The sequence below is a fragment of the Canis aureus genome, chromosome 32, assembly GCF_053574225.1.
Source record: "Canis aureus isolate CA01 chromosome 32, VMU_Caureus_v.1.0, whole genome shotgun sequence".
NCBI lineage: Eukaryota > Metazoa > Chordata > Mammalia > Carnivora > Canidae > Canis > Canis aureus.
The window spans coordinates 21,930,966-21,947,520 of NC_135642.1; the positions used below are offsets into that span (position 1 = coordinate 21,930,966).

The window sequence follows — 16,555 nt, forward strand, 5'->3', positions numbered from 1 at the left end:
AATGCTCTTTTGTATAGATTTTTATGAAGAGAAACTTGATGCTTACTTACTGTATTTAAGTACATTACTTACTTACCAGAGAATTCCAATCCAGCAATGGGAAAGAAATTCTTGACATTGTGAAGTACTAGCTTAACCATTGTCAAATGCAGAAGAGCCCAGCTGTTCAAAGGAAATAAACAAACAAATTCTCCTTCACTGAAAATAACATCAGGAGAGAAGCATAATAATGATTCCTATCAATTGTTTAACCCAATATCCAACCCAGAAAAAAGCTGTTTTTTTTCTAAAATTTAAACCTTTGTAGGCTCTGTAAATAGAAAATATATAACAATATATCATACTTAGAAGATCTGAAAATTACCTAATAGAAAAAGATTTACCACACAGTCACATGGAATCTAATAGCATATCAATGAATATATATAAGTTCTAAAAGCACATCAAATAAGTTATATATTTTCTCTCACTAAAAATGTGTTTCTCCTCTACATGTAAGCTATTCTTTGAAACCAGATATGAAAGATTCTACTGTCTAGAAATTTACCTCAAAGGTACAGAATTACTAACCTGAAAATAGAAGTCAGTTCTTGTATAAATTCATACTATTACTTAAAATTACTAACATCAGGATTTTTTTTTTTTACCAGAAGAGAGAGAGAGAGAGAGAGAGAGAGAGAGAGAGAATCCTTATTTACCTATAAGAATTTGGATCTTGGTGCTCCTGTATTTGTGTATCTGAAAAAAAAGCATCATCTTCTTCTTCATCACTATGAATGCTTTCATCAGAATCATATATAACACCACTATCAGACAAAGGGAGAAACGGCTGCAATAAAAGACAGTTATTTTTTAAATACATAATTGGTGTTTATCTTAATATTGAACATTTTAAGTGTTTTCTAAGTAAAAATTTCCTTTCACAAGTAATACTAGACCTAGAAAAGTAAAAAAGACTATGCAAAATTCTCAAATTCCATAAAATAAGTGAATAGCTAGATACAATGTAAACATTTCTGCAGCATTAATTACAATAGCCAAGTAATGGAAGCAATCTAAGTGTCCACTGATTGATAGATGAACATATAAAGAAGACATGGCACACACACAGAGAAATATTAGTCAGACATTAAAAAGAATGAGATCTTGCCATTTGCAACAACATGGATGACCTGGAGGGTATTATGCTAAGTGAAATATGTCAGACACAGAAGACAAGTACCTACCACATGATTCGCTTATATGTAGCATCTAAAAAATAAACAAACTGGGGGACCTGGATGGCTCAGTTGGTTAAGCAGCTGACTCTGGCTCAGACCATGATCTCGGGGTCCTGGGATTGAGCCGCACTCAGCAGGGAATCTACTTCCCCCTCTATCTCTCCCTGCCTCTCCCCCAATCATGTGTGTTCTCTCACAAATAAATGAAAATCTTTTAAAAAAATAATAAAAATAAAAAACAAAAGATGGAAACAGAATCATACAGAGAATAAACTGGTGGTTGCCAGGGGGTGGGAGATGGGCAAAATAAGCGAAGGGGATTAAGAGGTACAAACTTCCAGTTATAAAATAAATAATTCATGGGGATGAAAAGTATAGCTTAAGGGAATATAATTAATGATACTGTAATAATATTGTATGGTGACAGCTAATGACTACAGTTATTGTGGTGAGCACAATATAACGTATATACAAATACTGGGTCACTGTGTTATATACATGAAACTAATTTAACACCATATGTCACCTAAAATTCAATAAAAAATTAAATAATAAAATATATGTGACAGAAATATTAACAATCAAGACTTTTTCTTATATATCTACATAACTAGTTAGAAAAGTCTAAAGAAAAAAAGACACACTGAAAAACATAAATACCAAAGGAAAAACTATGAAAATTGTCAGAGAGCTATAGTGAAGGAAATCATAAATCCTTCTAAAAGCTATATAAGGAGACTGAGACATGTAAAACTATAATTCTTTACAAATTAATTTATAGGTTTTAAGTTAATTGTAATAAAAATCCCCCTGAGGATTTCTTTTCCTTTTTTGAAGCTTCATAATGATTCTAAAGTTTCATAGGGAAGAAAAATAGACAAGGTTAGCTGAGAAATCTTCTTAAGGTGAAAGATACCATTTTTTAGTGGATAATAAAGTAAGTAATTAAAAGAAATAACTTACCAATGGAAATATATAGTCCAAAAAAAGTATATTTAATCTATGACAAAGATAACAGAAGTGGGAGGAAAGGAAAGACAGGATAACAAAAACAAATCTTTAAAACTCACCTTGAAAGACTTTCTAAAGATGAGCTTAGCCTACCAAAAGCTGAGTGGGATCAATATCTCAAGAACTCTGAGGTCTAATAAAATTTTTAAATGGGAGGAGGCATGATGAAAAGAGGGAAATATTAATAGAAGGAAGGTGATCAGCTTGAAAAAGCAAAGTGCAGAAAGCAAGTACTAGCAGCATGTACCCAATGTGGTATGAAATGGAACTACAATGGGTCTAGTCACCAGGAGTATTCTGATCTCCAGAGTTGTGACTGCTTTGAAGAAACAGGTATGTCATGGGGCTAAACTAGGGCCTCATGAAACCCCCAAATATCCATCCATCTCCTCTTGCTCTAATTTCATGCTGACCAAGGGAACTACTAATAATTAGATGAAGAGAATGTAGATGGCAGATACAAGTATTTCAATCACTAGAAAATGATGATGCTGATTATATGTTAATAAATCTGACTTTTGTTTAAGACCTAAATCCCATACAGATTTTCATCAGTTTCACTCATATCAAGTATCTGATAATCACCATGTATCTGATCATCCCTGAATGGCTATTCAGTTGGACTTGAGAAATTAAATATCTAAACTATAGTTATTTGGGGTGCCTTGGTGGCTCAGTGGGTTAAGCATCTGCCTCCAGCTCAGGTCATGATCCTGGGGTCCTGGGATGCAGCCCCATGTTGGGTTCTGCACTCAGTGGGGAGTTTGCTCCCCCCTCCACCGGCTCCTTCTGCCCTCCCCTCTGCTCGTGCTCTCTTATTCACTCAGCTCTCTTCCTCTCAAATAAACAAAATCTTTAAAAAATAATAGAAATAAAAATAAACTGTAGTTATTCAACTGAGAAGCTGCCTTATCATTCCTATGTAATGCATACAAAAGAATTAATAAAATAAACACATATAAAACTTGTGCTTCTCATACCTCTTACCTTTGCAACAAAATAATCCCACATACTAAGTTCAGGAGGAATAAATTTTTCTTTGTAAGATGGTCTCTCTGCAGGCACTGGTGGTGGGGTAGCATCTTTTACAGGTCTTCCAGGGACTAACATTCGCATGTTAAATCTCCTACGGTGTTTATCTATGTCCTCAGAAGGAACAGGAGGTGCTGAATAAAGACAGAAGAGAAAAAAAAAAAAGACAGCATTTATTTTCCATTACTAATTCAAAGAGTTAACATTAACTTTTCTTTTCAACCTATTTTTGCCATGTTTTAATTTAGACTAAATTACTTCTATCTGTGCTTCTAAACTTTCCAAGTTACTGCATCTGTTTTCCAGCAATCATGGCAGAGATGCAGATGAGGATAGAACATAAAAGAGTATCTTGCCATGAAGGAGCCTGCATGCTATACAGAGTAATAAAGTAATTCTATGTATAACGAATTAAATAAATGGCATATTCATTAATGCTTGAATGACTATTTCTGGTTATGCTGTTCAAGGATTCACTGAAGATACAGGATGTATAAGGCATGCCTTTTAAAAAGAAGGCAGCAGTTCAACATGAAAAGAGGAAGGGACGACAGAAACCAGTGACTAAAACCTCAATGAAAGAGGATGATAGAATAAAATGGAGTCAGCATCGCTAAGAAGGTTATTTAAAATGGAGCCAGGAGGATCCTGAAGAAGTGGGGTTTATGTCCTGTCTCCAATTTTCGTAGCTGTTGCTGAACTCCACTAAAAGCCAAGGCACCTGCCGCATTTGGAAAGAACATAAATGGTAGCATTAGTCTTAGCAACCAATCACATACAGATCAGGGGAACTGTAGCTATACCAGCACCAATCATCTCTCCTTCAAACAATTTAGGTGAATTCCCTCTTTCCTCTTTAAAAACTCTAGTCTCGGGATCCCTGGGTGGCTCAGCGGTTTAGTGCTGCCTTTGGCCCAGGGCGTAATCCTGGAGTCCCAGGATCGAGTCCCACATCAGGCTCCCTGCATGGAGCCTGCTTCTCCCTCTGCCTGTGTCTCTGCCTCTCTGTCTCTCTGTGTCTCTCATGAAAAAATAAATAAAATCTTAAAAAAAACAACTCTAGTCTCTTTTGTGTCAGCCTTGATTTTGGCTCAGATCATGATCTCAAGGTTGTAAAACCAAGCCCTGTATTAGGCTCAACACTCAGCATGAAGTCTGCTTGAGATCCTTTCTCCTTCTACCTACCCTTCCCACTTTGCTCCCCGCCCCCACCTGCATGCACATGCTCTTTCTCTCAAATAAATAACTTTTTTAAAAAAGAATTTAACCTTCAGCAGAAAGGACAGAGATTAGAACCAGTTCCATTTAAACTCTTTGTACCACTGGTTCCTCACTGTAACGGGATAATTTTTTTTTTAAAGATTTTATTTATTTATTCATGATAGTCACACAGAGAGAGAGAGAGAGGCAGAGACATAGGCAGAGGGAGAAGCAGGCTCCATGCAGGGAGCCCGACGTGGGATTCGATCCAGGTTCTCCAGGATCGTGCCCCGGGCCAAAGGCAGGCGCCAAACCGCTGCGCCACCCAGGGATCCCGGGATAATTTTTAAGGATAAATTAAGATGTTTTGGCACCAAGATAGAAACCTTTCCCACAGCATCAGTCTACATCTTACCATATCCTACCATCTTAAAAAGTGGGATTAAAAAATACATTCTTGTACATAAGGGAGAGAATAAAAGACAGGAAATGGAATTTCGAAAACCATAGGCATGACTGGAAAGGCTCTCTTGCACATTATCATGAACCTAATCTGAAGCCAATTGCTGATATGTTCTATATTGATTATGAGGTTTTATTTAAATCTTTCTCTAAAAACTATCCTTTTCCCTTTCCATTCCTTAACATTCTTCTTACTTATCTTTACCTATCTTCTATTTCCTTTTTTATCTTCCTCAAATTTGTCCTGGTTTATTAAAAAATATTGAACTGAAAAAATATTTTTATTCAAACATGAGTTTAGTTATTTACTATCCTAACCAAAGTGATATATTTTGAAGATCACTGATCTTCAAAATAAAAATTCTTAAAACTTTTTACTTTAGCTTTAATCCTGGAAATCATTTACATTTATATACATTATTGTATCAAATTTATCTTACCAGAAATATTTTCTGATTGTCTTTGAGGTTTCACAACAAGTTTCACACCACCTCCAAAAACAGCAGCCCACATTCGATTATTTAATGGATGGGCTGCAAGTCGGAACAATTCATTGGAGGAATTTGTAGCAAGAGCATGTATCAATAAACTTAAGTAAACAGCAACAACAGCTTCACACAACAAAATGTTCAATTTTGGCTGGTCTTCATCTTGAGCCGAACTCAAGAGATTAATGAGTGAGCTCACACCTGTAAGGGTATATAATATCATAGTAAGTATATCAGAAGAAAGCTCTAGAAGAAAAAAAAATCCAAATCTGTAACTTAACCAAAATTATGTATCTATATTAGATAATATATATTGTATCCATAATTTGAGCAACAAAATAAATGATAGAAATGGATTATAATTTATGGAATGAAATAAGAATCTATTAGTTTATGCTATTAATGAGTGAACAAATAAATAAGGAGAGAAAAGAAAGCTCTTCCTCATAGTACAATTTCAACTAAAAGTAGAAGGAATGATAAAATTATATAAAAAAAAAAATCACCATCCAGGAATCCTCACAGTAATAATCTGATTCAGGCAAGAATCATCACTGGATGCTAAAATTAGTGGGTAAAAGTATAGTATTTTACAGTCTCAAACTATCTCTTCAAAAGAAACTTAATAATTGCAAAGAAGAAATAGTAGCTTAATAAATGAGAAATCTGGCAGAAAGTACCTTAACAAGTGAATAGCACCAGTAATGGAACCAACTGACATCATGTGCCTCTTAATATTCTGCACTAATAGCACAGTATCTCTTTTGTGATAACCTTGCCAAAAATACATAACCCGAATCTAATATTAAGAAAAAGACAAAAAAAAAGGAAGGAAGGAAGGAAGGAAGGAAGGAAGGAAGGAAGGAAGGAAGGAAGGAAGGAAGAAAGAAAGAAAGAAAGAAAGAAAGAAAGAAAGAAAGAAAGAAAGAAAGAAAACAAAACAAAACAAAACACAGGGTAGCCCCAGTGGCCCAGCGGTTTGGCACTGCCTTCGGCCCGGGGTGTGAGCCTGGAGACCCAGGATCGAGTCCCATGTCGGGCTCCCTGCATGGAGCCTGCTGCTCTCCCTCTCCTTCTCTCTCTCCTTCTCCTTCTCCAGAGCCTGTGTCTCTGCCCCTCTCTCTCTCTCTCTGTCATGAATGAATAACATCTTTAAAAAAAAAAAGAAAGAAAGAAAGAAAAGAAAAAGACAGCAAAACCCAAATTGAGGGACATTCTAAAAAATAACTGGCTAGTACTCTTCAAAGTGTCAATCATGAAAGACCAAAAACAAGAATGAATAACTAGTCCATATCAGAGGAGACTCATGAGATAGTACAACTAAATGTTACATGGAAGACATTGAGTGGGACAACTGGTGAAATTTCTGAAAGATCTATAGGTTAGAAGAACAATACTGTATCAATGTTAAGATGCTGAATTTAAAAAACTGTGCTATGGTTATATAAGAGAGTGTCTGTTTTTAGGAAAGACACATTGGTATACTTAGATGTAAAAGGATATCATAATCTGTAACTTACTCTCAAACACTTCAGAAAAAATACCTACGTACACACACATACACACAGTGAGGGTGAGAATGAGAGAGGGATGAATGGTAAGGAAGGTATGGCAAAATGCTAACATTTGGAGAATCTGGGTGAAGGCTAAACAAAAACTCTTTGTACTGTTTTTACAACTTTTTGGAAGTCTCACTTATTTCAATAAAAAAATTAAAATGAAGACAATGTTTCTGGAAACATGTATAAATGAATTTTATTTTTTTGTATAAATGAATTTTAAATAAACACCGTGAGTTTGTCACTTTTTTTCTACTGCCATTTTTCACTACCATGATTAACATGTAAACTCACAGTTATAGAGCAAACACAGTAAAAACTAAATGACACAGCAGACCAGAAAAAGGTGTGAATAAAGTGGAGAAGGTCTGAAATAACTGATATGGAGAATGAGAGAGAAAGCTAACCAGAGACAGAGAAGGACTGACAGGACAGAAGTGTCACATAATGGTCACTCTTATCCCCACATACAAATTTACACTCAAGAATAATTGCAGTCTCTCTGATATAACTGTGAAAATATCTCTGTGATACTGCTCTCTAATTTAGGATTTCTATGGATAAGGAAGAGGATGTGCTCACCCTTATGAAAGATGTTAAACCTTGCTTTTTTATGCAGGTCAACACAGCTGGGTTTTGAAGCCTTAACTTTCTGAGTCTTCAGACAACATTACAGTACTTAAGAATTCCTAATCCATGGCAGAAAACATCATCAAAAAACAAACAAATAAAAAACCATTCACCAAATCCACAAAGAACAACAATCAGGAAACCAGTTAGTAAGTTTTTAAAATGGAATTACCAAATAGAAGATTTAAAACAAAAACAAAAACAAACAAACAAAAAACACTTAAATTCTCACCAGGCCATTGAGCAGGAGAAGAATTCGGTGTTGCATGTTCTTCAATACTTTCTGTCCTTAGTCTTCGGCGATCACTTAAAAGAAGTCCTTGATAAGCCATTCCTGTAAACTGGTTTCCTTCTGTTTGACTGCTAATACAAATAAGGTTCAGTTATTTAAAATTCTAACAGAGATAGACTGTACTATATATATATATAGTATCTTTAGATGTTTATCATGATGACATTTAGGCTTTTTTTTAAATCATGTTCCTAGTTTTTATTTAAATTCAGTTAGTGAAGGGGTGCCTGGCTGGCTCAGTTGGTAGAGCATGTGACTCTTGATCTTGGGGTCATGAGTTTAAGCCCCCACACATTGGGCACAGAGGTTACTTTAAAAAAGAAGAAGAAAAAAATCTAGTTAGTTGCCATATAGTGTAATATTGGTTTCAGGAGTATGACATTTAGTCTTTTTAAAAATCTTTTCCAGATGCTACTTAATACTTGAAAATCTTTTCTAAATTCACCCATTTTTACTAAAAAAAAGAAAAGAAAAGAAAAGAAAATCTGAGAGTAAGGAGACTACTTTTTGGTACTAGACTCAAGTTTCTGGGTACTATTTTCTTAGCTCTGTAAAATTGTACGAGTTTAACCTTGAATTAAAGTATGAACTAAAATATGGAGAATCATATTAGAAATATTTGATCCTAAAGCCAAATGTACTTCTATATTTACTTCCCTCATCTTTGTGGAGCTAGGGAAAATACAAAAGCAGAAAGTAAAGCTAACTTCCTTGAGTCAATCATAGCCTAAGAATAAGAAAATACACATTTTAAAAATATTTATTTGAACTCTCATCTGGTGCCATTTTAACCAGTGACTTATATCAAACAAGTTGTCTTTGATCATTCAGACAATCAATGTCCACAATAGCCAAACTGAAGAAGGAGCCTCGGTGTCCATTGAAAGATGAATGGATAAAAAAGACATGGTCTATGTATACAATGGAATATTACTCAGCCATTAGAAACAACAAATACCCACTATTTGCCTCGACATGGAGGGACCTGGAGGTATTATGCTAAGTGAAATAAGTCAATTGGAAAAGGACAAACATTATATGGTCTCATTCATTTGGGGAATATAAAAATTAGTGAAAGGGAATAAAAGGAAAGGAGAGAAAATGAGTGAAAATATCAGTGAGGGTGACAACACATGAGAGACACCTAACTCTGGGAAATGAACAAGGGGTGGTGGAAAGGGAGGTAGGCGGGGGGTTGGGTGACTGGGTGATGGGCACTGAGGGGGGCACTTGGTGGGATGAGCACTGGGTGTTATGCTATATGTTGGCAAATTGAACTCCAATAAAAAAATTTAAAAAAAAATTAAATAAACTTTGTTCCTCATTTACATTTCCAAATCTTTGTAACTACTTAGACATGGCCTCACTGGACTAAAAGCAGAGTACAGGCCATTTTGAAGGGCTGATCCCTTTTGCAATATCAAGTCTTCTCAAAAAAAACTGCTGAATTTATAAGAAAAAAACCTAGACATATGTTTAATATACATTTAATGTGATTCTATTTATATTACAAACTTTTCACTTATTTATATAACTCATTTAAATCTGGGTCATCCATCCACATGAAGAAGAATGAAACTAGACCACTCTCTTGCACCAGACACAAAGATAAACTCAAAATGGATGAAAGATCTAAATGTGAGACAAGATTCCATCAAAATCCTAGAGAACACAGGCAACACCCTTTTTGAACTCAGCCACAGTAACTTCTTGCAAGATACATCCACCAAGGCAAAAGAAACAAAAGAACTATTGGGACTTCATCAAGATAAGAAGCTTTTGCACAGCAAAGGATACAGTCAACAAAACTAAAAGACAACCTACAGAATGGGAGAAGATATTTGCAAATGACATATCAGATAAAGGGCTAGTTTCCAAGATCTATAAAGAACTTATTAAACTCAACACCAAAGAAACAAACAATCCAATCATGAAATGGGCAAAAGACATGAAGAGAAATCTCACAGAGGAAGACATAGACATGACCAATACGCACATGAGAAAATGCTCTGCATCTCTTGCCATCAGGGAAATACAAATCAAAACCTCAATGAGATACCACCTCACACCAGTGAGAATGGGGAAAATTAACAAGGCAGGAAACCACAAATGTTGGAGAGATGCGGAGAAAGGGGAACCCTCTTGCATTGTTGGTGGAAATGTGAACTGGTACAGCCACTCTGGAAAACTGTGTGGAGGTTCCTCAAAGAGTTAAAAAGAGACCTGCCCTACGACCCAGCAATTGCACTGCTGGGGATTTACCCCAGAGATACAGATGCAATGAAACGCTGGGACACCTGCACCCCGACGTTTCTAGCAGCAATGTCCATAATAGCCAAACTGTGGAAGGAGTCTCGGTGTCCATCGAAAGATGAATGGATAAAGAAGATGTGGTTTATGTATACAATGGGATATTCCTTAGCCATTAGAAACGACAAATACCCACCATTTGCTTCAACGTGGATGGAACTGGAGGGTATTATGCTGAGTGAAGTAAGTCAATCAGAGAAGGACAAACATTATATGGTCTCATTCATTTGGGGAATATAAAAAATAGTGAAAGGGAATAAAGGGGAAAGGAGAAAAAATAAGTGGGAAATATCAGAAAGGGAGACAGAACATGGAAGACTCCTAACTCTGAGAAATGAACTAGGGGTGGTGGAAGGGGAGGAGGGCGGAGGGTGGGAGTGACTGGGTGGCGGACACTGAGGGGGGCACTTGACGGGATGAGCACTGGGTGTTATTCTGTATGTTGGCAAATTGAACACCAATAAAAAATAAATTTATTATTAAAAAAAATAAAAATAAATAAATAAATCTGGGTCATCTTTCCAAGTGATTGGATTTCCTACTACTTACATTCCCCTCATCGTTAAAATGCACAGTATACACTGATAAAGGTAATCTGATCCTTAGGAAAATTTAAAGCATTATTTCTTATTGATATCACTTCCAAAGACTTTTATATTCTATGTACAATCTATGATTTTAATAATTCTATGTAAGAAACGTACTTTTTGAGTTTTTTAAAAGCATTTTCTCTTTCAACTGAAAACCAGTTAAACAAATAGGAGCTAATCCAATGCTAAAAGAAACCGTTCTTAAGGGAAAAAAAAATTAGAAAACTTCGTATTATAAATTATTTTGAATAGTGAAAAATTCTTTTAAAATAAAAAAGACAGTGATGATCATCATTTCTATTTACTATTTATCATTTTCTATATGCCTCTGTTGTTACTAGGTGACAGCTAAATTAAACAAAGTTATTCTATTTCTCATTCTTTCTCATCTATCAAAGTATACAAGGCAGTCATTTTTTTTAAAGATTTTATTCATTTATTCATGACAGAGAGAGAGAGGGGCAGAGACACAGGCAGAGAGAGAAGCAGACTCCATGCAGGGAGCCTGACATGGGACTCAATCCTGGGTCTCCAGGATCAGGCCCTGGGCTGAAGGTGGCGCTAAACCTCTGAGCCACCTGGGCTACCCTACAAGGCAGTCATTTTTGAGGATTTTTCTGTCACTAGGAAATAGAACTTGGTATAAACTCTGGACAGTTTAATATTTTTGCTATATTAATAATTTAACATGATTTTTTTTTTTACCTGTAGCTATGACTGTCACATAATGCCTGGTAAATTGATGCAGAAAGTGATGCTGCTAGTGAATGAAGTGTATGCACCTAAAACCAAAACAGCCACAATTACATTTTATACTAACATTTCTATACAATAGTAAGATTTTAAATATTATAGAAAATACCCAGCAAACTAGCAATATCATAAGACTAGATCCTAAGACTAACGAATTCTACTTTAAAACTTCTAAAATAACACCTAACTTAATATGCATGCCCAAAACAAAGCTAATTGATTCAAACACATCTTTATCAAATATTTACTTACTGTGACCCTGCCATTTACCAGGCTGAGTAATGTGCCAATGGGCTGTTATATCTAATGATTAGCTTCAAGATTAATATTCCAAAAAAAAGCAGAACCAAAATAAGTATACAATTTTCAGAGCTTTTATTTAAACTGCCTTATAAAATTTCCCTTGATGAAATAAATAGTTGATCTTACCAAGAAGAATGAATTAAATGTTTAGATATATCAATCACTGTGTGAAATGGCTGGTTTTTCAGAAAGCAAGTAGTTTACTTAGTACTTAAGAGTGGTGTATACTCTTAGAATTTTAAATTTAGAAAGTTTAAAAATTATCAATATAAAAACTACATCCTAAAAATGCCATATTGAATCAACATTTTCAGATTCATAAAATCTTAAAATTTGAAGGGACCTTAGAAATCAGTTTAACACTCTTTCAAAGCCTTATCCAAATTTCTAGAAACTGGAAATGTTTCCTTATAATTTATATGCATTTAATGCCTTTTCTAAGTGTCCATATTCACCGAACAAATAATTTAAGTAATCTCTGCTAAAATACTGATACAGATTAATTCATGCTATGGATTAGAAGTCTCTAATAGGTTGATGTAACCAGTAAATTGTTCAGAAGAATATACTACCAGAGGTCAAACATGCCTTTCAAACAAAAGAAAAAAAACAAACAAACAACAAAAAAAAAAACGCCAGGGACCTGAAATGACATCAGCCACTGGAACTGGAAAAGCATAGCACAACACACAGGCTAGCACAGAGGTAGTCTGATCAATTTCAAATCCTACCAAGCTTCCTTCCTAGTGCTTCTTGGAATCTATCTGTTCTTAGGTTTTCAATACAGGGTATGGATTTATTTGGGGGTAGTAAGTCTGTCAAAATCTTGATTGCCCCTAATACTGCAGAGCCTCCAATAAACACAATCACCATGGAAATAGTAGTGAGGGTACTTTGGGATATTTCTGATCAGCCCTGGTTCTCCCAAATATATTCCCTGAGCTTATATTTTCATATATCTTGGCATATAGTCATAAACATTTCTCAATTACTGGTTCATTTAAGGAGAGTGAGGATTTAAAGTAATATTAAGAGGCAAGAATACTGTCTAGAAAATTCCATAATCAAAAATTATTTGCCTATCTTAAATTACTTTTCCATAAAGAGTCTTCCACTGATCAGGACTGGAAAGTAGCACGTTAAGAGCACTTTAAAATATTCCTTTAAGTTCAAACCAGAAGACAAGTATAACATATTTACCTTCTCAATGTGTACAATATCAACTGATCATAAACTTTACATACCTTCACATCTCCAACACTGGGGTGAGGTGGTGTTTTCATTTGAACAATAGTGTAAAGTATATCATGGATGTGATTATTTAGGTATAATACAGGATTAGCTATGACTGTTTTTGTTGAAGCAATACTTGCTGAAAGCAGAGGTAGGGTGGTAGGCAATGGAAGTGGAGACTGGAGCTGCTTCACTGTGGTCTCCTGTGGGTTACAGTAGATTATTTTTTGCAAAGTAGTTAAAATGAAAAAACTAATAGTTACATGATAAAAATACTGGTGATGAACAACTGAATAAAAGCAGCATGTACTTATTCACTCATTCTACAAAAATTTATTGAGCACCCAATCTGTACCAGTTGCTATGTGAGACACAGAAGATACAAAGATGAATTGAATGTGACACAGCTGTGCTCTCAAACTGTTAAGCCTACTCATAATCACTAAAATTCTGGTCAACAAAGACCCATGCAGAGTATAAATATCTGCCTCCTACAAGCAGAGAAATGGGACATATTTAGGTTAGCTAATAAAAAGAGCTATTAAAATTATTAAAATAACCAAGCCTGAAAACAAAAGTGAAGTTCATACCTGCTGGGATTCTTGTAGCAAAAATTTGAGTTCCATCCTTACTGAGGCCAGTCCACCACCCTGGGCCCCATGAAGGCTACAGTAACTAAGAAACACTCTCAGAAGATCTTGGTTTTTCTGTAACCATAACTTTCGTCTTTCTGCATGTTCTCGTTTTGCCTGCAATCTCCGTCTTTCTATTTGGTGCCGCTCATAGGAACCTATGTCTGGTTTGTCCGTCATTTCTTCCTGGTCCAGAAGATCACTTTCTACCTTGGAGTATGTTTTACTGGTATACTCTTTAATAACTGATTCATGGTTACATATCTCATGCAGGGCAGCAATTTCCTTTTCAAGCCAGTTATAGAGTTGAAATCTGAGTTTTCCACCATCTACTTCATAACCTGTAGCCAATGTTCTTAGTTCTGTCATAAGGATCTTTAAACAAGCTCTGAATTTTAGTTGTTCAGCAATCACATCAACTTCAGTATCACCTTCCAGACAGTCCTCTTCCTGAGGAGTCAGTAATACATTAGGGTCCGAGACTTTCTCATCTTGTCTATCTGTCTCCCTGGCATTTGTACTTTTCATTATTAAACCAACAGCATCTTCTTCCTCTTCTTCTAAGGCACTATCATGCTCTTCACCCCAATCAAGGTTAAGAGGTTCCTCATCAACTTTCACTATTGGCTGGCTCCAGTCAAACTGTGATGAAGTTACATTTGACCAATCAATGCCAGAACTTTTATTGTCATCACTCAGAATCTTTGATTCTGAAGGTAAATCATCCATTTTTTTAGAAATTGAGTCAGGCTGACCTTGTTTTGAAGGTAAGGCTGATATTTTGGTAACTTTTGGAATTTTGGAGAGTACCTCCAAGGCTAGAACAGGGCATCCAACTTTAAAATGAGCATTTGCAGTGGTAAAGAATAATTTTCTTTCTATAAGATTAATTTTATCAACAAAGTTTTTTTCAGTTTTGAGACCTAAGGTTGCCAAAGTTCCTTCAGGGGAGGCAAGGTTTCTTCGAATAAGCAAAGGATGAGTTCGAAGGTAGTTGTAGAAACTAAACACCACTGGGTTACAAGATTTGATGATAACTATAGAAATAAAACATACAGTCACAAGATATTATGTTAATTTGCACTTATATTACAAAAGAATAAAATATGTCAACATTTCCTCGAAATAAGAATACCCAAATATTATATATATAATAATACACATATATATATATAAACATATATATAAACATTGCTTTTATTTTTTAAATGGAAAGAAAACATCTAAAAAATGTTTAATTGGTTCCCTAAAAAGAGAGGGAAGAACAGGAATGGAGAGATGAGGAAAGAAGCTAGATCTCTCTGAAAATATCATGGTTTTATATATTTCATTTCAAAACCATGTCAACATTTTATATAGAAAGAAAAATTAAATTTGAAAAAAAAACAACAGCAAAATTTTAAAAAGTGATTCTGTATATCAAGCTGGTAGTGTAACTACACAAAGAGGAACTATAAAGTGACTTTAAAATAAGTAATTTGGGGATCCCTGGGTGGCGCAGCGGTTTGGCGCCTGCCTTTGGCCCAGGGCGCGATCCTGGAGACCCGGGATCGAATCCCACATCGGGCTCCCGGTGCATGGAGCCTGCTTCTCCCTCTGCCTGTGTCTCTGCCTCTCTCTCTCTCACTGTGTACCTATCATAAATAAATAAAAAAAAAATTAAAAAAAATAAGTAATTTGGCTATACATCCTTACTGGGATATACCATAAAAAAAAGTTATAAAAATAACTGCAAAAAAAAAAAAAAAAGCTTAAACTGCTCTCAGTAATCATGTTGCTATGAAAAATTTTTGCATCATTATTCTCAAGCGATCATATATGTATAAAATAACAAGTATGTTAATGCTATGAGAATTCAAGTTTTTCATTATAAGACAGAAATGTAAAATCTAAAAAGAAATCTATAATCTGGGGCAGCCCGGATGGCTCAGCGGTTTAGGGTCTGCCTTTGACTCAGGACGTGATCCTGGAGTCCCGGGATCGAGTCCCACGTCGGGCTCCCTGAATGGGGCCTGCTTCTCTCTCTGCCTGGGTCTCTGTCTCTCAGAGACAGAGAATAAATAAATAAAATCTTTAAAAAAAAAAAGAAAAAAAGAAATCTATAATCTATATTGAATTAAAATTTTCAGTGTGAGCTCATGAATTCTCAGGTTAAAAAATACATATATATACTAGCTCCATTCATTAAAACAGCTTAGACACAATAATCAAAATCAATAGCAAAAAAAAAAAAAAAAAATCAATAGCAAATGAGGATCCCTATGCCCAGGCTGTAGTCTCTATTATTCCCCCACTTAAAAGGAACCAGGATCCTTTGGAAGGATGGCCATTTCCAGCTCTGGGGCATTAAATGTACAAGATGAGCCTGAAACATCGTGCCATAGCAGAAAGCAAAGAAACTATCAAGGAATAATATTGATAGGATTCAATAACTTGTAGAGGCTCCCCTGGTTAGAAATGAGATAGTCTGAGCCTCTATAATAATAAACTACAATGGATTCAAACACAAATCTATCTAAATCTGTGAGTTCAAATAACTCAAATGAATATAAAAGCTAGTCAGTCACCTTTGTAGTATGTTAGTATGAACCAAACTATTATTTTGAAAACTGGTAAAGAGAAAGAATCAAACATTTATGCTCCCTTCACTACATATACTACTGAATTTCAGAGTAATCAAACAGCTAAGGGAGACTGTACTCCTAGAGAAGAATTCCAACTCATAAAGGAAAAATAAAATGACACAATTAGAATATCGTAATTTTACAGACATTGATGAAATAAAAAATCTATGCAGTGATCACTGATGGCTGTTTATACAATAAGCAAAACAAGCAAAC

General features: G+C 35.2%; 1 protein-coding gene across 4 annotated transcripts in view; it reads right to left on the reverse strand.

Annotated features, from left to right (window-relative positions):
* The window catches only part of DMXL2 (Dmx like 2), a 152,715-nt gene that overhangs the window by 15,107 nt on the left and 121,053 nt on the right, over nucleotides 1-16,555 (reverse strand). For 2 of the 4 annotated variants that reach the window (XM_077881089.1, XM_077881086.1), the window contains exons 24-31: nucleotides 13,674-14,752; nucleotides 13,095-13,286; nucleotides 11,500-11,576; nucleotides 7,835-7,962; nucleotides 5,366-5,614; nucleotides 3,219-3,397; nucleotides 699-829; nucleotides 77-162 (exon numbers count right to left, since the gene is read on the reverse strand). In XM_077881089.1, the coding sequence (XP_077737215.1) occupies nucleotides 77-162; nucleotides 699-829; nucleotides 3,219-3,397; nucleotides 5,366-5,614; nucleotides 7,835-7,962; nucleotides 11,500-11,576; nucleotides 13,095-13,286; nucleotides 13,674-14,752 (2,121 nt within the window). Of the gene's footprint in view, nucleotides 1-76; nucleotides 163-698; nucleotides 830-3,218; nucleotides 3,398-5,365; nucleotides 5,615-7,834; nucleotides 7,966-11,499; nucleotides 11,577-13,094; nucleotides 13,287-13,673; nucleotides 14,753-16,555 lie in introns of all 4 variants that reach the window. The other 2 variants (XM_077881088.1, XM_077881085.1) reach the window with 1 other exon arrangement.